Source organism: Rhinatrema bivittatum, chromosome 6, assembly GCF_901001135.1.
Source record: "Rhinatrema bivittatum chromosome 6, aRhiBiv1.1, whole genome shotgun sequence".
Lineage (NCBI taxonomy): Eukaryota > Metazoa > Chordata > Amphibia > Gymnophiona > Rhinatrematidae > Rhinatrema > Rhinatrema bivittatum.
In genome coordinates this window covers 293,112,065-293,134,880 of record NC_042620.1, presented here as the reverse complement: position 1 = coordinate 293,134,880, position 22,816 = coordinate 293,112,065, and the positions used below count along the sequence as shown (strand labels likewise).

Genomic DNA, 22,816 nt, shown 5'->3' with positions numbered 1-22,816 from the left:
GAAGAACGGAGCAGCCCTTTATAGGGCTGGAACCAGGAAACAGTCATTAGGTGGGGCCCAGACACTTCCTGTGTCTGGCCCTTTAAATCTTGTAGAGAGACGTGGTCACGCGTCTAAGGAAGCAGGAGCAGGGCTGTGCAGGACCGCGGACAGCGGCCTGCACAGCGTCTGGCGTCAGACGCTGAAGCAAGGCAGGGCTGAGCCTGGGAGCAGGCTCCGACGAAAGCAGTGGCTCCAGCCGCTGCGGGAGGCCCCGGGGGCGGCTCCTGCCGCTAATCGAGCCCGGGGCTTTTGCGGCCTCCAGCCGCGAAGATGAGGATCGCGTCGGGGGCGTCCCAGCCCCGAAGACAGCCGCGGCTCCGACCGCGGAGAGGAAGGAAAGTCCCGGGCGGCCTCCGGGCCGCGTGGGCAGGCCAGGGGCGGCGTCCTGCTGCCTCGGCGAAGAAAACAGCGGTGAGTCAGCTGGCTCGCGGGGGGGGAACCCCGCGGGCGGCGAATTCATAACAGTACCCCCTCCTCAAATCCCCCCCTTCCTCAAGCCTCCTGTCAGCAGCTTAAGGATAAGGGTACCAGTTCATACCGGATGGAGGTATTCGAGGGTCCAAAAAAGGAAGCTGGTAACTCCGGGGACAGCATGAACAACCAAAGGCAAAGCAGCAGAAACATAGAAGACAAACCACAAAAAACCAGACAAGAACAAGCAAAACAAAACAGCACACAAACACAAGAGACACGACGAGAGACCAAGAGCACGAGACCGAGAGGCAGACGAGACCAAGGGAACACGGGACGAAGGGAACACGGGACCGAGGGAGCAGTGTCTGACCGAACGGAGACCGCGCGAGCAGCGTCTGACCGAACGGAGACCGCGCGAGCAGCGACCGACCGAACGAAGACCGCGCGAGCAGCGACCGATCGAATGGAGACCGCGCGAGCAGCGACCGAGCGAACGGTGACCGCGCGACCGACAACACAAAATACAAAAGAGGGAGCAAGGGAATGGAGAGCGAGGGAGCGGAGAGCAAGGGAACAGAGAGCGAGAGAGCAGAGAGCAAGGGAGCAGAGAGCGAAGGAGCGGAGAGCAAGGGAACGGAGAGCAAAGGAGCTCAATGAGCGAGAGAGGCAAGAGCGAAAGAACAGAAATGAAGGAGCGAAGGGCGAAAGAGCGAAGAGCGAGGAAGGGAACACGAGGGAACGGAAATGCGGGAACGAGGACGGGGAACACACAAGCGGAAACCAACAAGCAGGAAAGAAACGAGAGGAAAACAAACAAACAAGCAACAAAAAACAAGACACAACAAGCAACAAACAAGACCCAGGCAAGAAGCACCCAGAAATACCAAAAAGACCTGGGGGAGGGAACCCAGGGTGGGAAAAGAAGACCAGCAAAACCAGTGGGGGTGCAGGCGCCTCCTGTAGGTCGTAAAACCCCAATCTGGCAACAAGATGAAAAAAAAAGTCTGGAGCAGGCGCCTCCTGCAGGTCGGTAAAAAAAAAAAAATTCCAGATGGCTGGCGCCTCCAGCAGGTCGTAACTCATGGCAAACTGGCGCCTCCAGTAGGTCGTACACAGAGTAAATCCTGAAAAAATGTTTCCGGTCCATCACAGTGCAGGACATGGAACAAACTGTGGAACAAGGCGAGGATATCAGCAGAGCACCACCATCGGATACATGGCCTTGCATTCTGTTGAGAACGGTGGTTTTCGTGTGCCCATGGGCCTCAGCCTGACCCAGGCCGTCCCGGGCCGAACCAAGGGTTGACAGTGGCTCCACATGGTTGGACACTCTACCCTCTGCCAGGCCGGCAAGCTCCCATGGCCAAACATCCGAAGATGTTGGAAGGTGAATGGTCCTCCGACCATTCCGGGCCCTTTCGGACCTGCTGCGAGCAGCATGGAGCAGCAGGCCTGGCCTGAGGTTGAGGGCAGACGGGCCTTGGCATGGAAACACTGGAGTTGATGCAACAGCATCACATGGCACGAAGACACTTGGCAGAAGACGTGACATCAGGGCTGTGGATACAAGACACCAGGATCGATGCGGACGGCATCGCAGACGAGACACTTGACGAGGTTGATGCAGACGGCATCCAAGACGAGGATTCATGGCTGGGATGATGCGAACGGCATCCGAGGCAAGACACATGGCTGGATAAGGCAGACGAAGACACTTGGCATCAAGGCAAGACACAAGGCATGGACATTGGCACTGTCTCTCAGGGCGCCCTACTCAGGCCACCCGCGGGACTGAGTCGCGGACCACCCTGTCCGTTAAGCGCCCTACACAGCCCCAAGGCTGGTCACGGACCACGACGGGAGCGGGACAGCACAGGAAGACACATCAGGCTTCACGGCTCAGGAGCACAGGACAACCGTCCACCGGCAGCCTAGTCCACCCAGGAACTACATCTGAGGAACCCCCGGCCTACCGGTACAAGAAGGCTCCAGAGCGAGGACGAGGCGGAGTGAAGGCAGGAACATCAGAAAGGCAGGAACACCAGGACGAAGGCGAAGAAACCTGGACATGGACCTCAGGCGAAGACATGGAACATGGAACGAAGAGATCAAGGTGCGGAGCTCCGGAAGAAGACCTTACATGGGCCCTGGCAGGCAGGAGCCTCCAGGGTGAAGACTGAACACGGTGCAAGGCCAGGCACGAAGAACGGAGCAGCCCTTTATAGGGCTGGAACCAGGAAACAGTCATTAGGTGGGGTCCAGACTCTTCCTGTGTCTGGCCCTTTAAATCTTGTAGAGAGACGCGGCCGCGCGTCTAAGGAAGCAGGAGCAGGGCTGTGCAGGACCGCGGACAGCGGCCTGCACAGCGTCTGGCGTCAGACGCTGAAGCAAGGCAGGGCTGAGCCTGGGAGCAGGCTCCGACGAAAGCAGCGGCTCCAGCCGCTGCGGGAGGCCCCGGAGGCGGCTCCTGCCGCTAATCGAGCCCGGGGCTTTTGCGGCCTCCAGCCGCGAAGATGAGGATCGCGTCGGGGGCGTCCCAGCCCCGAAGACAGCCGTGGCTCCGACCGCGGAGAGGAAGGAAAGTCCCGGGCGGCCTCCGGGCCGCGTGGGCAGGCCAGGGGCGGCGTCCTGCCGCCTCGGCGAAGAAAACAGCGATGAGTCAGCTGGCTCGCGGGGGAACCCCGCGGGCGGCGAATTCATAACAAAAGGGAATGGTGAATAAAACGGAAAATGTCATAATGCCTCTGTATCGCTCCATGGTGAGACCGCACCTTGAATACTGTGTACAATTCTAGTCGCCGCATCTCAAAAAAGATATAATTGCAATGGAGAAGGTACAGAGAAGGGCTACCAAAATGATAAGGTGAATGGAACAGCTTCCCCATGAGGAAAGACTAAAGAGGTTAGGACTTTTCAGCTTGGAGAAGAGACGGCTGAGGGGGGGATATGATAGAGGTGTTTAAAATCATGAGAGGTCTAGAATGGGTAGATGTGAATCAGTTATTTACTCTTTCGAATAATAGTTTGCATTGATGGTTAACAAAACAAATAGAATGATAGGGAGTATTAGAAAAGGAATGGAAAACAAAACAGAGGATATCATAATACCTCTGTATCGATCCATGTTGTGACTGCACCTTGAGTATTTGGTGCAGTTCTGGTTGCCCCATCACTAAAAAGATCTAGCATAACCAGAAAAAGTACAGAAAAGGATGACCAAAATGATAAAGGGATGGAATAGCTCCCCTATGAAGAAAATGTTGCGGTCCTGGCCGCGAGCACCACGGCCAGGCCCTTACCTCCTTGTTCCCGGACCTGCTTCCGCCTCCGAAGCCCTGGCTTGCGGCCTGTTTGGCGGCGTCCCCACTGGGGCTGCACTGCCGCGAAGGTGCCTGAGGACGCCCTGCTCCTAGGTGCGCGCACGCGCTACTTGGGTGCCTTTCTGGCCTGTTTCCCGCCAGTGGTGACTCCGCCCAGTTCCTGACGTCAGATGCCGCAGCCTTGATAAGCCGGCCACGGCCATTCAGTTCTCGCCTTGCAACGGGTTAGCTTCCCGGTTTCCTGTTGCGCTGTGCCCCAGAGTGACTTGCTTGGCTTCGTCGCTCCATTTCTGCTACAGTACCAGCTTGGTTCCTGCTTGCCTGCTACAGTACCTGCCTGGTTCTGCCTGCCTGCTACAGTACCTACTTGGTTCCTGTTTACCAGCTACAGTTCCTGCCTGGTTCCAGTACTTGAGTCCTGGTACAGTTCCCGCCTGGTTCCAGTACCCGAGTCTTGCTATAGTTCCTGCCTGGTTCCAGAACCCGTACCCAGTTACAGTATTGCTACTGTCTTAGTCTGGTTCCAGTTACCTGTCCTGATCCACGACCCGCCTAAGTCCCAGCGACCGGGCCCCTATGGGCTCCTCCCGGGGGGGCTTCGGCTTCCAAGGGTGAAGCCACCTAAGTCCCAGCGGTTGGGCTCCTATGGGCTCCTCCCGGAGGAGTACCAGCTTCCAGGGTAAAGAGCATCTACGTCCCGCCTGAACATCTGCCTCCCGACCTGCTATTCCTTAGAGACATTGACCATCTATTCCCAGTCTCCAGCAGGTCGGCACAAGGGTCCACTAAACTGAGACTCCCACAACAGATTGCAAGGCCATGGACTTGGCGGATGCACCTGTTCCCTTGGACCTGCCAGGGTTGGCCCAGCAGCTGCAATATCAACAATACCTCATGGTCCTTACTGGTTCGGTAGGGGAGTTGTCAGCCCGATTGGATGCCAGGGCCTCGTCTGCCCCAGAACCAGCACCCGAGGGCCAAGAGTCATCAGTGACTCAGCTGCCGGCACCCTCCCGCTACGCTGGTGATTTAAGGACCTGCCGCGGCTTCCAGAACCGATGTTTTGTACGGTTCTCCATGTTGCCTCGGCAGTTTCCCTCGGATGCGGTGAAAGTGGTATATATCCTGTCTTTGCTCGATGGGAAAGCCTTGATATGGGCTTCTCCCCTTTGGGAAAACAACGATTCTTCGCTAACGGATTTACAACTGTTCATCACGAACTTTCGCCAGGCCTTTGATGAGCCCGCCCGAGTAGCCATGGCTACGTCTGATCTGCTGCAACTTTGCCAGGGGGCTCGCTCCTTGGCAGATTACGCAATGGAGTTCTGGACTTTAGCCCAGGAAGTAGGTTGGCAAGATGGTAGTCTTAAGGCCATCTTCCTGGAAGGTCTCTCCGGATACATTAAGGATGAGATTGTGGCTAGAGATCTGCGGAGGACCTCAACTCCTTGATTGAGATGGCTGCTCGCACTGACTGCCGCCTACAGCAAATGGCCAAGGAGCAGCGCTCCTCTCGCCACAGTACGGCTCGTGGGCCGAGACCTGCACCCTCTCCTAAGAGTTCTTGTCCAGACGCTCCCACCTGCGAACCCATGCAGCTGGGTCGGGCCCCGCTTTCTGCTGAAGAAAGACAACGACGCCGTTCATTGAAGTTGTGTTTATATTGTGGCCAGAAGGGCCACTTCTTGGCACGCTGCCAGGAGCGTGCGGAAAATGCCAAAGCCTAGGAGGTCTGGAGGAGCTCCTCCTAGGCTGTGCCACAGCTCCTCAATGTACAGTTCCTGTTACTCTGGAATACCCCGGAGGATCTTTTGAGACGATGGTGTTCCTGGATTCTGGGGCCGGAGGTAATTTCATCCTAGTCTCCCAGTTGTGGATTCCTGCGCATAGACGGGAGGTCTCGTTACGAATTACCTCTATCCAGGGGACGCTCCTTCCTGGCCCCATCCACATGTCCATGGCACCCATTACACTGCGCACCGGGGCGATCCATTCGGAGGAGATAGCCTTCCTAGTGCTGGATAGGGCTGTCCACCCTGTGGTGCTAGGGTTGCCATGGTTACAGAAACACTCGCCCACGATTCAGTGGGATACGCTACAGATAGTTAAGTGGAGTCCCTTCTGCCTGGCTAATTGTATGAAAGTGACTAAGACTCCCGTACTTCCGTTGATGCACTCTGCCGTGGGTCCCCCTGCACCTTATGAGGACTTTACGGATGTATTCTCCAAGACCAAGGCGGAGATCCTTCCGCAGCATCGTCCGTATGACTGTGCTATTGACTTGCTACCTGGTACTATGCTCCCCCCGAGGAAGGGTTTATCCCTTATCTATACCTGAGACCCGGGCCATGTCTGAGTACATTCCGGAGAATTTGGCCAAGGGGTTTATCTGCCCGTTCAAGTCGCCTGCAGGGGCAGACTTCTTTTTTGTCAGCAAGAAGGACGGCTCACTGAGGCCGTGTATAGACTATCGAGGCCTAAATTTGATTACCAAGCGAGACTGCTACCCCTCCCGTTAATCCCGGAGCTCCTTAATCAGCTTCAAGGAGCGAAGATTTTCAGCAAGTTGGACTTACGGGGAGCATACAATTTGGTCAGAATCAGTCCCGGAGATGAGTCGAAGACCGCGTTTAATACCCAAGATGGGCATTACGAGTACCGCGTGATGCCTTTCGGCTTATGTAATGCCCCGGCGGTGTTCCAGCACCTGATGAATGAGGTGTTACGGGGCCTTCTGAACACCTGCATAATAGTTTACCTCGACGACATGTTAGTCTACTCCAATTACCTGCCGTCACATCGTCAGCATGTCCGTCAAGTGCTCCAGATACTTAGGGAGCATGGCCTTTACGCGAAGCTGGAAAAGTGCAGCTTTGAGAAGACCTCCCTGCCGTTCCTAGGCTACATAGTCTCTGCAGCAGGTTTCCAAATGAATCCTGAGAAAGTGGCAGCTATTAAGAATTGGCCCCGGCCGAGGGGTCTTAAAGCGTTGCAATGCTTCCTCGGCTTCTCCAATTTCTACCGTCACTTTATTCCCAATTACTCTCGTATTGTGGCTCCGTTAACTGCCCACACCCGAAAGGGGGCTAGCGCGGTGGATTGGACAACTTCTGCCTGCCAAGCTTTTGAGGCCCTCAAAGAAGCCTTCTTATTAGACACCTGCCTTCGTCATCCGGATCCCAGCCAGCCCTTCGTGGTGGAGGTTGATGCCTCCAATGTGGCCGTAGGGGCCGTACTGAGCCAGTACTCTGACTCTGGACAGCTGTTGCCCTGTTCATATTTCTCAAGGAAATTCTCCCCAGCAGAGAGCAACTACTGTGTTGGTGACAAAGAGTTGCTAGCTGTGAAACTTGCCCTGGAGGAATGGAGACAGTGGTTGGAGGGAGCTAACCATCCGATTACGATTTATACCGACCACAAAAACCTAGCATTCTTGAAGCAAGCCCAATGTCTGAATCCAAGACAAGCCCGGTGGTCGCTGTTTTTTGATCGGTTTGACTTTACCTTATGCTACCGACCCGGCTCTAAGAACGTTCGAGCTGACGCGCTTTCGCGCTCTTCTGAGGTCAAGGAGACTCCTGGCACACCTCAGTATACCTTGGACCCCGTGAGGGTGGGTCTTGCTGCAACCTTGGTGTCCTCCCAGGGGAAGACTGTTGTTCCGCGTCGCTCCCGGAGAGCGGTTCTCTCTTGGGCCCATGGCTCCCTCACTGGGGGCCATGCTGGTTGGAAATGGACTTTAGACTTATTAAACCATTTCTACTGGTGGCTGGCGGTGAGACGGGATGTCCGAGCTTTTGTGGGCTCATGCCCTACTTGTGCTGTGAACCCCAGGGGCTTGTTGAACCATTGCCCATCCCGGTGGAGCCTTGGACGCACATCTCCACTGACTTCGTCGTGGATCTCCTGCTTCCGAAGGTAATTCGGTCATCTGGGTAACCGTGGACCGATTTTCCAAGATGGCGCACTTTGTTCCCTTGCCAAAGCTACCTTCTGCACCTAACCTGGCTAGCCTGTTTGCTCAGCATATCTTTAGACTTCATGGTCTCCCACAAGATATAGTCTCCGACCGAGGACCACAGTTTACAGCTCGCTATTGGAAAGCCCTATGCAAGCGCTTCAATGTGCAACTTAGTCTTTCATCTGCGTTCCATCCTCAGAGTAATGGGCAAATGGAACAAACCAATCGAACCCTGAAGACTTTCCTCCGTGCCTTTGTGAATGAACGACAAGATAGTTGGGCCAAGTTACTCCCGTGGGCGGAGTTCTCGTATAATAATCACACGCATGCTGCTACTGGAAGTTCACCATTCCTTGTTGTTTATGGGAAGCAACTTCGACCGCCTCTACCTTCGCCTGAACCTAGTGCACTCCCGGCAGTGCAACTCTCAGTCCGCCAGCTTCGGTCCTTGTGGATCTCTATCCAGGAAAAGATCCGTAAAGCCGCCCTGTCCGCCAAGGAGTGGGCGGATAGGCATCGTCAGCCAGCACCTATCTTCCTCCCAGGAGACCGTGTCTGGCTTAGCACCAGAAATCTACAGCTATGTATTCCGTCTCGAAGACTAGCTCCGAAATACTGTGGGCCCTTTCAGGTCGCTGAAAGAGTGGGAGCAGTCTCATACCGTCTACGTCTACCCTCCTCCATGCGTATACATGATGTATTCCATGTGTCATTACTGAAACCTCTTGTGTTGTCCAGATACCACTCCTGGGCTCCTGAACCCTCGGACCCTTCAGTATCGGACGAGGTTAAGTATCAAGTACGTGAAGTTTTGGATGTCCGGTTCCACCAACGCCGATGGGAATACTTGCTTGCCTGGGAGGGTTGCGGACCTGAGGATAACTCTTGGGAACCGGCCCGTAATATCCTCGACAAGGACTTGTTACGGCAGTTCCATCTGGAGCACCCAAGTAAACCTGGACCGGCTAAGAGGGGGTGTAAGAGGGGAGATACTGTTGCGGTCCTTGCAGCGAGCACCGCGGCCAGGCCCTTACCTCCTTGTTCCCGGACCTGCTTCCGCCTCCGGAGCCCTGGCTTGCGGCCTGTTTGGCAGCGTCCTTGCTGGGGCTGCGCTGCCGCGAAGGTGCCTGAGGATGCCCTGCTCCTAGGCGCGCGCGTGCACCACTTGGGCGCCTTTCTGGCCCGTTTCTTGCCAGTGGTGACTCCGCCCAGTTCCTGACGTCAGACGCCGCGGCCTTGATAAGCCGGCCGCGGCCATTCAGTCCTTGCCTTGCAACAGGTTAGCTTCCCGGTTTCCTGTTGCGCTGTGCTCCAGAGTGACTTGCTTGGCTTTGTCGCTCCATTTCTGCTACAGTACCAGCTTGGTTCCTGCTTGCCTGCTACAGTACCAGCTTGGTTCCTGCCTGCCTGCTACAGTACCTGCTTGGTTCCTGTCTGCTTGCTACAGTACCTGCTTGGTTCCTGTTTACCAGCTACAGTTCCTGCCTGGTTCCAGTACCTGAATCCTGCTACAGTTCCCGCCTGGTTGCAGTACCTGAGTCCTGCTACAGTTCCTGCCTGGTTCCAGTACCCAAGTCTTGCTACAGTTCCTGCCTGGTTCCAGAACCCGTACACAGTTACAGTACTGCTACTGTCTTAGTCTGGTTCCAGTTACCTGTCCTGATCCACGACCCGCCTAAGTCCCAGCGGCCGGCCCCTACGGGCTCTTTCCGAGGGGGGCTTCGGCTTCCAAGGGTGAAGCTACCTAAGTCCCAGCGGTTGGGCTCCTACGGGCTGCTCCCGGGGGAGCACCAGCTTCCAGGGTGAAGAGCATCTACGTCCCGCCTGAACATCTGCCTCCCGGCCTGCTATTCATTAGAGACGTTGACCATCTATTCCCAGTTTCCAGCAAGTCGGCCCAAGGATCCACTAAACTGAGACTCTCACAACAGAAAAGTTAAACAGATTAGGGCTTTTCAGCCTGGAGAAGAGACAACTATGATAGAGGTCTATAATCAGGTAGAACGAGTAAATAGGGATGGGTTATTTACAGGGATGTGAATTGGGTGCCCGATTGTTCCCGCTTTCGGGATCATCTGGCCGTGGGAAAAAATCGTTTTCCTGCGTTTCCCCGTTTTATTTTTTTTTTTAGTGGAAAATTGTTTTTCGGGTTAGTGCGCACTAACAAAAATAGCAAAAAATAACAAAAAGTAACAAAAATAAACATTTTTTTGTTAGTGCGCACTAACCCAAAAAAATGATTTTTACGAAAAATTGGGGGTAAAATTGATCGTTTCTTTCTTTTAACTGATTTCTAATGAATTTAGAAATATCGTACGATATTTCAATTCGTTAGAAAAACGATTCACATCCCTAGTTGCTTATCCTTTCTAATAGTTTTAGGACTAGGGGACATTTCAAGAAGCTAATAAGTAGAATATTTAAACACATTAAAAAACATAATTTTTCACTCAGTGCCAAATTAAACTGTGGAATATGCTGCTAGAGGATGTGGTGAAGCAGTTAGCATAGTTGGGTTTAAAAAGAATTTAGACAAGTTCCTGGAGGAAACTCCACAAACCATTATTAGCCATGCAGATATGGTAAAGACACTGCTTATCCCTGGGTATAAGCAAGAAGGACTGGATCTATTCTTTGGGATCCTGCTGGCTACTTGTGACCTGCAGTAGCCACTGTCAGACAGGATGCTGGGCTAAGGCTTCATGGGCCTTTGGTCTGACTCAGTACGGCATTTCCTATGCTCTTATCCTGCTATCCTTCTTCCTCATTTTCTTTTTGGGTGTTGACATGGCTATAAGCAGCAGAGGGAAAAGTTTTCTTTCTATAATCTATTGCAATCTCAGTTTAATCCTGGCTACCCAGGTATAAGGGTATTATAAACATATAGCTGTGGGATATGGCACTCAGTTGGTGACATATGGCCCATTGCAGCCATGTGTTTGCAGCAGTAAGGGGAAACCACCGTATTAATACTGAGCTGCCAGGCCAGTGATAGAGTTTATTCCCTGCGGGGTTAGTCATCTCAGTGTGCACCAAACTGAGCAAACAGAGCCTGTTTTCACCCTGAAGTTTATTTGTGTTGGAGGCCTTAAGTGCCAGGAAGGACTATGATTCCTTTGGCCTTGCAGTTTCTGATAAAAAAAATAAACAAAAACAAACCCAGATATCCTAAATTCACTGACTGTCAGGAAGGGCAGAACTGTTAACACTGAGAACTTAATTTTTCCCTTATCTCTTCATTGTCCAGAATGCCCAAAGAGAAGAAGCATTGGGAATAGATATTTAAAGCTCACTGTGGAAAATAAATGCCTCATTATTGTGATTATTTTTAAAACTGTGGCTGCCTGGTGCAAGAACATGCTGTGAAGGAAATTTACTGTGACCAGGGCCCAGAAACCTCTCATAGACTGGAAGTCATCGGTCCATCCAGAAACACAGCAGGTGGCGAGCTGGCGATAGCAGTAAAACCGTCCCCCAGAAGTTCCAGACCGGCTCATGGACAGTCAGAAAATGGATAACCCACCTGATGGCTGCTGCATTTCCCTTTGAAGAGTCTGAAAGAAGGGGAAAGCAGTAACTTGCTAAGGGCCAGCAGTGAGGTGGCTCTACAGAGGCTAAGGGTGAAACATACCTGCCTTGATAATCTGAGGAGGAGGTGGCTGACTGGCTGTCCTACAGAATATCACCTTTTTGGGGTCCACAAGCAGCTGGTAGTAACCTGCTATCAGGCAGGCAAAGCTGGTGGCTACTGGCCACTCCATCAGCAAGACCAGGGGCTAGAAACAAATAAAGAAACATTGATTTACATTAGAAATTATTTTAGACAAAAAGTTCTACATGATGCTCTATGGGATAGTCAATATAGGTTTTCATCTCTCATAGTACAGGCACACTGTATATGCAAGTAGGGCCAATTAATGTTGTATGGAGTAGTCTACTGGTTAACACAGTAGGCTTAAAAACCAAGGAAGCCAGGGTTCAAATCCTGCTGATGCTTCTTGTGACCTTGAGCAAGTCACTTCACTATCTACTGCCTCAGGTACAAACTTAGGAGCAGATTTATTAAGACTTTTCTTTTATTCTGTGTCTATAGAAAAAAAAAAAGCCCTTAGTAAATCAGGCCCTTACATTGTAAGCTCTCCCAGGACAGGAAGATACCTCCTGTACCTGAATGTAATTCATCTTGAGCAACCAATAAAAAGACATGAGCTAAATCTAAAACAAATAACAGCACTACAGTCTTTCCTTTGATATTATGCTATGTTGTGGCTGGCATTATAATAAACGTTATGCTGCAGAATCCTGACAAGAATATTAGAGGCAAATCAGAGTTGGTTTAGCAATGAAAAGTTGCTGCAGTGAAAACCTTGTGGTACCCTGCAACATGTCATGCAGTAGCACCAGTTTATGTAATGGACTTATTGTAGTAATATATTAGTTTGTCTCGTGACCTGCAATAGTGTGTCCTGCACTAACTGTTAAATGAATTTGTATCTTTTTACCATGACAAGACCATGTTGCATATAAATGGGATGCCTTTTTACTGGTAGCACTGTGCACACGGCACTCTTGAAAAGATCCATACTTCAGCAAACTATTCTATGCCTTTTCCTATCCAGAAAACCGAATACATTAAGTACTAGCTATTAATTACTGCTAGTCCATCCAGTCATTTCATTGTCACCTTTATTAAGAAGGACATTCTTATAGAAGATGAAACTGCTTCAGTAACATCATTTACTCTTTAAAGAAAAGTGAAATTAGAGATAAGCAAAATGGAGTTCTATTTTTAACAAGATTTCCCCAGGATGAAGAGATTAAAAAATACATTCTGTAAAATGGGAATTGAAAAACAGAGTATATGCCCTTACATTAAATACATGTGCAAAAATTAGGTCGAATTTATTATGATTATCTGCAACAAAGATGCAGATAAAGTCGGAAATTCTGATCCATAATATCTATCCCTCATCTAGCCAAGGGTGGAAGATAAGGAGTTACACAGTAGCTGTTATTGAGCTCCATGGCAGCAAGGCAATTTATATTACTGCCAAATAAATGACTTGCATGTCATCAGTGAGAATCAGACTGTGTGAAGCATTGCATTTCCCAAAACTCCAGACGGTCCCCTGCTGTTTTGTTTAGCACACCTTAAGTTGATATAGTAGGACAATATGGGGTTATTAGACTGTAAGATACATTACTAAACTCATTGTTCCTTGTTTTCCTACTTTTGTAGAGCTATTGGTCCCCATGAGACTACTGAATTTACACTTATCTCCGGGTCTGTTAAAGAATGACCAGGCCATTAAACTTGATTTTGGATGCACTATTAGCAGACTTGAAGAATTTAGCTGTGACTTTCTTGTTATTTTCATGTTCTCTGAAAGCTTCACATCTAAAATCACAATAACCCAGAAAGTATGGAAGCATGCTTTCAAGTACAGAGCATGTAAACACTCTTGCCTGAAAAAAACCATATAGAAGTATACAAGGTGTTGGCAGAAAAGGACCACTTGGTCCACCCAGTCTGCGCTTTCATGCCTGCCTATTGTGCTGAACCGGGTCTCACTTGATCAGGGGTCTTTGTCCTTTCTCCTTGTGTCTGACCCAAGCATGTTTGAATTCGGCAACTGTTTTTGTTCTGAACCTTCTCTGGATGTCTGTTCCAAGTGTCCACCTTGTTCTCAGCTGAAAAAAGCATTTTCTCACATTCCTTCTGAGTTTCCATCCCTTCAGCTTCATAGGATGACCCCTTGCCCTTGAGCTTCTCATTCTACAGAAAATAGAATTCCAACAGCAAGTTGCACTCAATGCCATCCATATGATTATCTATCTGTTGGTGAGAGGTTGTAAATGTGCACCTGGTGCAAAGAACTCCTGGCTCTCATGGTCCTAGTAGAGTGGTCCTAACTCCAGTCAAGCAACCTTTGTATTGCTTTGGAGGAGCAAGGTCACCTGGCAGGAGACCCACCTTGGTGTGGCAGAAAGTGATCCTGTAGCTAAGACCTGCCCTCTAGGTGATGCTTTAACCTCCTGCACCAAGGATGTGTCTTTAGGGTTGTGTGCCCAGGAGGGAAGGGTTAGGAAGGCCATTATAATGGGTGATTTGATCATTAGGAATGTAGCCGGGTGGCTGGTGGGCATGAGAATTGCTTGATAACTTGTCTGCCTTTTGCAAAATTAGTGGACCTCACATACTTTGTAACTTTCCCTCTCCCTTTTTCTGATTCACTGTATTTAAAGTTCAAGGTTCTTATTGAAAATATTGTTTTTTACGTTATGTTATGCTTTACACTCCTTGTTATTTGTAAACCGGGTTGATGTGATGCCTATCATGAAACTCGGTATAACAAAAACAATAAATAAATAAATAAATAAATAAATAAATACTACCTAGATATGATTTTTGGAGAGCGTTGGGGAGGAGCTGGCTGTCGTGATACATGTGGGTACCAATCACACATAGGAAGGTGCAAGAGGGATGTTCTGGAAGCTAAATTTAGGCCCTTACAGGCCGATACAGTAAAGTGCGCTCCGGCGGAGCACACTGTTAGCCTGCGTTTGGCCGCGCGTTTTTGACGCGCTATTTTTACTCCTTATACAGTAAGGGGTAATAGTGCGTCGAATACGCGTGGCCAACACACCCCCCCCCCCCCCCGAAACTAATAGCACCCGCAACATGCAAATGCATGTTGATGGGCCTATTAGTTATTCCCACGCGATACAGAAAGCAAAATGTGCAGCAAAGCCGCACATTTTACTTTCAAAAATTTACGCCTGCCAAAGGCAGGTGTTAATGTCAGCCAGCACCGTGAAAGTGTACAGAAAAGCAGAAAAAACTGCTTTTCTGTACACCCTCTGACTTAATATCATAGCGATATTAAGTCGGAGGTCCCAAAAATAAAAAAAAATTAAAAATTAAAAAAAAAATTAAAAATCTGCCCGCAGCCCGCGGGTTGGAAGACAGACGCTCAATTTTGCTGGCATCCGTTTTCCAAACCCGTGGCTGTCAGCGGGTTCGAGAACCGACGCCGGTAAAATTGAGCGTCGGCTCTCAAATCCGCTGACAGCCGCCGCTTCTGTCAAAAAGGAGGCGCGAGGGACGCGCTAGTGTCTCCAGCGCCTCCTTTTCCCGCGGGCCCTCATTTGCATGCGGGCCGATACTGAGTCGCGCACCCAGGACACTGGCCTTTGCGCGCGTCGGGAGAGCGGGCGCTCGCCGCCTCTCCCGCGCTTCTCTCTGGATCGGCCCGTTAGGTAGGAAACTGAAATCCAGGGTCAGGATAAGATCTGATGAAGGGAGAGTACTTCCTGAAAGCTATTCAAGAAATGCATTAAGTTAGTCCAATAAAAGACATTACCTCGTATATTTTTAATTTATCAATACTTATTTCCATGTTTTGATGTTTATGAAATGTAATACTGATTTGTTTGTATTAGAAATTGAAGTCCTTTGTTATTAGCAGTGCAGGTGTCCCCCACACTATCCCACAGGAATGCCTGTAGGGAAGAAAGGGTAGTTTAATTTCCATTAGCATTTGGTATTTCACTTGTCTGCTGTAACTCCTAGCTATGGCATTACTGCCAATTGTGACAGTGTTTCTATGAAAGTGGACAGTTGTCCACTAGGATTTGGACTGAAAATGCTAACTCATTTCAAGTACCGTAGGTTAGAAAACCACTCTGTGATATTAGCCACCATGGGCCATGTTATTAAAAATATTATGTGCTTTATAGTAGTAAATTTTAATTGAAATTAAATTTAGAATAATAAAATACAGTCATTAAATCATTAAAATAATGGTGCTACAAACAGCTTTTGAATTAATGTCTGTGGGTTTTCTGCTCGGTTTGATGCTGGATGTAGAATGTCAGCCTGTGTCAGCTGCCAAGTGCTATCTGGTCTTTCTTTCTATCTTCACACATCACAGGCGTCAGAGATAAACCTGGCACTCAGAAGTGGACTTACGAATTACAGCACAGCCATGAAGTGTTTATTTTTATTTTTATTTTTTTTTTGAAACAGCAGTTTGGAAAGTAAAAAGTGTTCACAACTCAGCAGCTGTGAGATCAATATTGAAAGGTTTTGTCTGGCTACATTTCTGGTTGATTTTAAAAAGCCTTGCGCATACCAAAACCAGGAGATACGTGTATGTGTCTAGGATGCGAGCATGCCGTGCAGATTTTAAAAGGAATGCGGCGATGCGTGTATCTCCCGTTATGTGCGCACATTTTTTGGTGAAAAGGGGACGGGCTTGGTCTGGGCGGGGCATGAATTCCATGCATACTTATTTGTACGCACCAGCGGGCGCCGGGGGTCCCCCTACCGCGTAACTTTACTTCTGCTGGGAACGGAGTGTAAGTAATAAAATAAAAAAATAGAGGCTATTCAGCGAGATTTAGGGGTCTGGCCTAACAGTAAAAGGTAGACAAAGTAACAGGGGGAGTTAGATGGCCGATTGGTTAATTGGGCGAACTGGGAAAAAACTGGGAAAATGGGCTCTAGCGTTGCTGTGCGTGTCTAGTAAAATTCCCCCCCCCCCCCCACCACATACACAAGCAAGGCACATTTGCGCGCCCATGTGTGCATCAATATGAAATCCTGGGCACATGTATGCGCGAATAGCCAATTTTAAAACGTGCCGGTATTCACGCACATAGGCGCATATGTTTTAAAAGTGCCGCGCTTATGTGCCTGCGCCGGCAAACGCGTGCACATGTGTGTCCAGGCATGGCTCTTAAAATCTACCCCTTTGGGAGTTAGCCGGACAGCTCTTCCTGTTTGAAATTTCACCCCACTGGCTGGTTGGCTCTTTTTTTATCTGGGCAGATTGTAGCTTGCATACATTTACTGGGACCGAAAGAGTCATTCATAAGCCTACCTGGGAACTCTTGAGCTGTGCTCACCCTGAGATTGCTGTTGCTTAGCAGGGGCAGGGAGGGAGGAGGAGAGGGGAAGGTAAGAGGAAGGAATAATGGGCTAGATTTTAAAGCCCTGCACGCGTAAATCTTGCCGGATTTACGCGCGCAGGGCACTCACGCGCCGGCGCACCTATTTTGCATAGGCCACCGGCACGCGCAAAGCCCCGGGAAGCATGTAAGTCCCGGGGCTTCGTAAAAGGGGCAGGAAGGGGCATGTCCGGGGGTCAGGGGCGGGTCCGGGGGCGTGGTGACGGTTCGGGGGCGGGCCGGGAGACCGGCTCTCGAGTCCCCCGACACTGCGGCCTGTGCCGGGGGATGCCGAGGCGGCACATGCAAGTTGCAGGCGTAACTTGCACAACAAAGGTGGGGGGGATTTAGGTAGGGCTGGTGGGTGGGGTAGATAGGGGAAGGGAGGGGAAGGTGGGGGGACGCGGAAGGAAAGTTCTCTCCGAGGCCGCTCCGATTTCGGAGCGGCCTCGGAGGGAACGGAGGCAGGCTGCTTGGCTCGGCGCGCGCAGGCTGACGATTTTGCGCAGCCTTGCGCACGCTGACGAGCGTATCTTATAAAATCCAGTGTACTTTTGTTTGCGCCGCTTGCGCAAACAAAAGTACGCCCGCGCATACTTATTTAAGATCCTCCTCAGCGTGTATCATTTAAATGCGATGGACTATCTAGTCTGCTCATCCTTACCAACTGCTCAGCTTTAAAATCCCTACCACTCCTTCAGAGATCCTCTGTGCTTATCCCATGCTTTCTTACACTCTCCACCACCTCCACAGGGAGGCTGATCCATTCATCCACCACTCTTTCAGTAAAGAAATATTTCCAGAATCTGTCCCCTTTCACTCTCGCTCCAGCAACTTTCTCTGTTTCACTCCCTCCCTGCTCATCCACACTATCTCTCTCCACCACCACTATCACTTTTTCCCCTCTCCAGGGATAATCCCAACATTCCCTTTCTTCCTCCCTCCCTTCCTCCCTCCCTGAGTCCAGCATTCTCCTGCTCCGGTCCCCTTTTAAGTCACAGCTCGCAAACTTGTGCACCCTTCCTGTACCCTCAGCTGACTCCCAAGTCCGGGGAAACACAGATGCAATTTGCATGCTGCCTGCAGTGCCTGTGCTCCAGGCTTACTCCTCCCCTACCTGCAGGTTTACTGAAGGGGACTGGCAGGAGCAGTAAACAGAAAAGCCCAGAGTTTTTTAATATTTCCCTTGAGACCTGATAATTGATGTAAATTTCCTGAGTCTCTGGTAGAAATCCAGAGTTTCCAGGGCAGAGTTAAACATTGACCAGTTAGCGCTGATATTCTGTGCTGGCCAGCCAAAAGTTACCTAGGTATCTCTGGTAAGCTAAATAGCAGGCCTAAAGTTAACTGGATAACTTTGTTCGGTCAATTTAAGACTGGATATTCCACTTGAGTGTATTCAGGCTGAATATCTGGATAAAGTTAACTGATCAAAGTTGTCAGGTATCTCTGCACACAACTGACTATTGGTTTCTATCTGTCTACACAGCATGTATGTGCCAAATGTAGTTAGAAAAAAATTCTGTAGAACATTTTTTTGAATAAAGTGCTTCATTTTATAATTATAAAGTGCTATATTGTGGAAGGAACCACACAGGGCCGGTGCAAGGGGATTTGGCGCCCTAGGCGAGCCTTCTCCCTTGCGCCCCCCCCCCCCGAGGCGCCGCCACCCCCCGGTCTCGGCCCCGATTCCTACCTCATTCTCGATCACGCCCGTTGACTGTGTGGTTTTCCGGTCACGAGCAGGTTGGGCACTGCTCGCGGCCCGCAAATCTCCACTCCTCTTTGCCACCGCTTACGGCCCCATATGACTCGCACCCAGTGGCGCACCAAGGGTCTCCGGCACCCAGGGGCCAATGCATTTGTGTGCCTCTCCAGCATCCCCCCCGTAATCCTTTTTGTACTAATGCTTAAGGTCACAGAAAATCAGTGGCGTCTCTAGACAGAAGAATTTGGGGAGGGGGGGAGCCAAAATGACATTTCTTCATCACACCCACCTCTATAGCATGGATCGTGCTTTCAAATTGGTTATTAAAAAAAGTGTTAATAAAAAAGTCCAAAGGGTCTTCTGCGTAATTTTAAAAAGCTGGCCAGTTTCACACTATTAATTATTTGATAGCCTCATTCAACTAATTCTATATGGTTATGAAAGTGAAGTCAGGAATATATAGGAAGGGACAGAATGTCAATATAAATCCTGCACCTCCAGTTCTGTAACTCTGTGCATCCACTGAAATTCCCCCAAACAATGGAGGTTGGATGTTTCCCTTACAGCTCATCATACTAAAAGATATTTTCAAATTCTAGTGTCACCTCACAGTAACAGCAGCACAAACACCTTCCACTGCCAGGCACATTGTGAACTAACACAAAACCCCACAAAAAAGACACTCAAAATCTATATTGCAATCCTATCGTAACATAACAGTAATAACATCAAGGACTCAAACATCAATAACCCTACCTGTGAAAAAGCAAGGGTAAATATTACACTGGGTCCTAGAATACCAATACACCACCTACTGAGGAAACAAAACAAACCCGATTGCTAATGATCCCTATACAGACACTATATGAAAGCAGAATCTCTCATCATGGTCACACACACAGAGCAGAGACAGACCTCTCATCAAATACAGAATAAAGCCACATAAAGTATAAACAGAAATGTGCAGACAAAAACTGAACTGTAAAACGCATCACGTCAGACTCTATACAGTGTAACAATGGAAAAACAAAAATTTCTCCATTCCTTGTGAAACAAATCAATAATATAAAGATATATAAATCATTAATCATAATTATAAAACCATACAAATAAGATAATTTCAAAACAGCTGATGAATAGAATATCCAATAATTAAAGATTAATGCAAATTTTGAAAGCTTTACCAAACACCAATAAAATATTTCAAACAGCAGACACATCACATACTACCCAATAATTAAAATGGTAGTCAATCAAGAAAAATGAACTTAACAAGCCACCTTTACTTACCCTCTCCAGCAGTTCTCATACTCCTTTCTCTTGCAGGCCATACCAGCAGTAGCTGCTGAAGCTGTCCTCACAGTCCTCTTCCTTAGGGACCACAACCAGTCTCTTCTCTCTCTCTCACACACACACAAGTCACACCCTCAGGACCAGTTTCTGTCTCTCACACACCAATCATCTCCCCAACCAGTCTCTCTCTCTCTCTCTCACACACACACACATACCAGTCACCTCTCTGGCCAGTCTCTCTCAATCACACAATGCTCTCGCTCTCTCTTACTAACACACAGGCTATCAATCACACACATGCTCTCTCTATTTCACTTACACACAAGCTCTCAATCACACACGTTCTATCTCACTTACAAACAGGCTCAATCACACACATTCCCTCTCTCACAGCCACAAGCCAGCCAAAAACATGCTCCATCTCTCTCGCACACACATACTGACACACACAAGCACCCTCCCTGACTCACATATACACCACACACATACAGAAGCACTCTCCCTGTCTCACATACACATTACACTCACAGAAGCACCTTGCTTTCAGACTTACAGCATTTTTCACTTTTACTAAAAGTGAAAGTGATGCTCCCAACCATTAAATAAGAAAACCACATTCCTATCAGAAGGCGAAATGACACCCTTCCTTCAGGTTCTGTCCTCCCAAGGGACAGCCACCTACACCTTCTCTTGTTTTATGCTTTCAGGCAATAAAGCAAGTGTCTTTCTTCAAACTATCAGTCGTATGATTATTCATGTGGGAGATATGGAACAGAAAGACATCCTTAGTCAGCTTCCCTTTTAAATGGGAAGACTCCAGTCTTAGTCATTTAAAAATATACATTTTCTAAAGGCTTAAAAAAAAAAGCAAAACTGTTTCAGATTGGAACTATTCTAGTCTTCATGCTTAAAAAAAAAACACCCACCTGGCATCAGTATCTTAAATTTGTGATTTTGCTGAGATGAACATTTTAAATACTTTAATTTTTTTTTTTTTACTTTAGTATTTGTCTCTACCCACTTTGTTAAATTTTATTTTCCAGCAGAGGGATTCTTAAAATTTAGTAATTTCATCTTTCATCCAACTTTTCAACAAAATCAGCACAAAAGTTGAGGTATATGTATTATCACACTTCATTTTTTTAAACTGGCAGATTCCTTTCTCACATACACATCACATACACACACACACACACACACACAAGCTCCATTCCTTTCTTACATATACATCACATCACATACACACAGAAAGAAGATCGGTGGAGCCGATCTAGCTGATCACGTGGCCGAAGAAAGGAAGATCGGTGCAGCCGGAGACCAGCCGCCGAGACAAGGGGCGCCGCGGCAGGCAGCCAGCCCCCGACTCTCCCTGCCTCCCCCCCAGTACCACCCTCCCGACGCCCCCCCCCTGGTGGTCCAGCAGAGGGCCCGGGAGCGATCTGCCGCTCCCGGGGCCTCCGCTGCCACGAAACAAAATGGCGCCGGTGGCCTTCAGCCCCTGTCACATGTTAGGGGCTAAAGGTCACCGGCGCCATTTTGCTTCGTGGCAGCGGAGGCCCCGGGAGCGGCAGATCGCTCCCGGGACCTCCGCTGGACCACTAGGGGGGCGTCGGGAGGGTGACACTGGCGGGGCGAGTCGGGGGCTGGCTGCCTGCCGCGGCGCCCCCTAAATCTAAACGCTTGGTCTCCATCTAGGCGAGTCGAAGGCTGGCAGAATTTTGAAAGGGCACTTTTTGCCCTTTCAAAATGAAGGGTAAGTCAATCTAGTCCAGCCCCAAAATGTAATACAGGAAATAATGTAACCAGCATGATAGAAACAAGTAAAGGAACACTGTTACCAGCCAGGGTGTGACTACTGAAAGACAGTGGTGATGAGGGAGGTATAATTTCTCCTTGTCCATGAAAGGCTGAGGAGGAGATAGATGTTGTTTGTGTTAATCACATTTTCTTTATGTCTGAAATCCAAGGCCTCAGGCTTTGCAGGGCCCTGAAATCAATAAGTGATTCCAGCAATTGGAGTGGATCTTTTAGAATTTGTTTTTCATTGTTTTTCATGTTAAAGTCTTCATCTCTGTTAGTTACTGGCAGGCTGCAAACCCTGCTAGGGGCTATTAAGTGAATTATCTTGATGGGTTTGACTGAATTGTAATTGACCTGATGCCAAGCGTGCTTGCTGTTGCCATCAGCTCTGTCCTGAAAGACAGCCAGAAATGGGCTACCTAAAGGCCAATATTATGTTTTCTAGGGAAAACATAAAAGTAGAGGCTTATCCATGGCCTTTAATATCTGGCTTTCCCAGCTTGTAATTAAAGAGATTGAGGGATGATAGAAATTCTGAGTTTAGTTATTATAGGAAATCTGTTCACATCACACCCATATATTTTTTTGGAAAATTATGGACGCAAACCAGTATGCAGACTGCATACTCCTTCTACTTTTAAGAAGATGGGTCTTGAACAGGACAGTCAGTGGAGGGGGACGTGGGGGGGGGGGGGAGGGGGTAGGACAACTCAGTGCTTGCCCAGGTACCATGTGATCCTCTCCCCCCACTGGAAGGACAGCAGCTCTTATCTGCATCTGCCTCCTCTGCTGGCTTCACCTTGAAGTTTGAGCTGCCTCTAGACGTCAGATTGAAGCCAGCACAGGGGGAGGCAGGCACAGGTAAGAAGTGCTGCTCCCTTCCTGGTGGAGGAAGGGAGGGAATGAGGAGAATGCTGAGGAAGTTGTTGTTGGTGGTGGGGGTTTGTAAGATGATGGTCTCACAAGCTGATTCGCCCCAAACTCCACATTCTCCCTAGGGTCAGATTTGGCCTTAAATGCACAATATTCATGACTTCACATAAGAATAGAAATGCAAATGATTTTAGATTCTATCATTTCTCTCCCCAGAAAGCCAAACATATAGAAAACTAGGTTCTGTGTTTTAAAAAAAAATGTAATGTAATAAGAGCATATAACTATACTGTGCATATACCAGTTACATTTCTTCATGAACTGACACAGAAACTCAGTCTCTAGGTTCTTTTTAGAGATGTGCAAAGAGGCTTTGTTTTCCACCTGCCGCGGGAAATTTCATATTTCCTGTGGTTCGGGCCTTTGAAATTCGGGGGACCTGAATTTCGGGTT

General features: G+C 49.0%; 1 protein-coding gene across 3 annotated transcripts in view; it reads right to left on the bottom strand.

Annotated features, from left to right (window-relative positions):
* The window catches only part of FRMPD3 (FERM and PDZ domain containing 3), a 655,318-nt gene that overhangs the window by 23,920 nt on the left and 608,582 nt on the right, over window positions 1-22,816 (bottom strand). For all 3 annotated transcript variants that reach the window (XM_029607356.1, XM_029607355.1, XM_029607357.1), the window contains exon 17: window positions 11,369-11,513. In XM_029607356.1, the coding sequence (XP_029463216.1) occupies window positions 11,369-11,513 (145 nt within the window). The remainder of the gene's footprint in view (window positions 1-11,368; window positions 11,514-22,816) is intronic.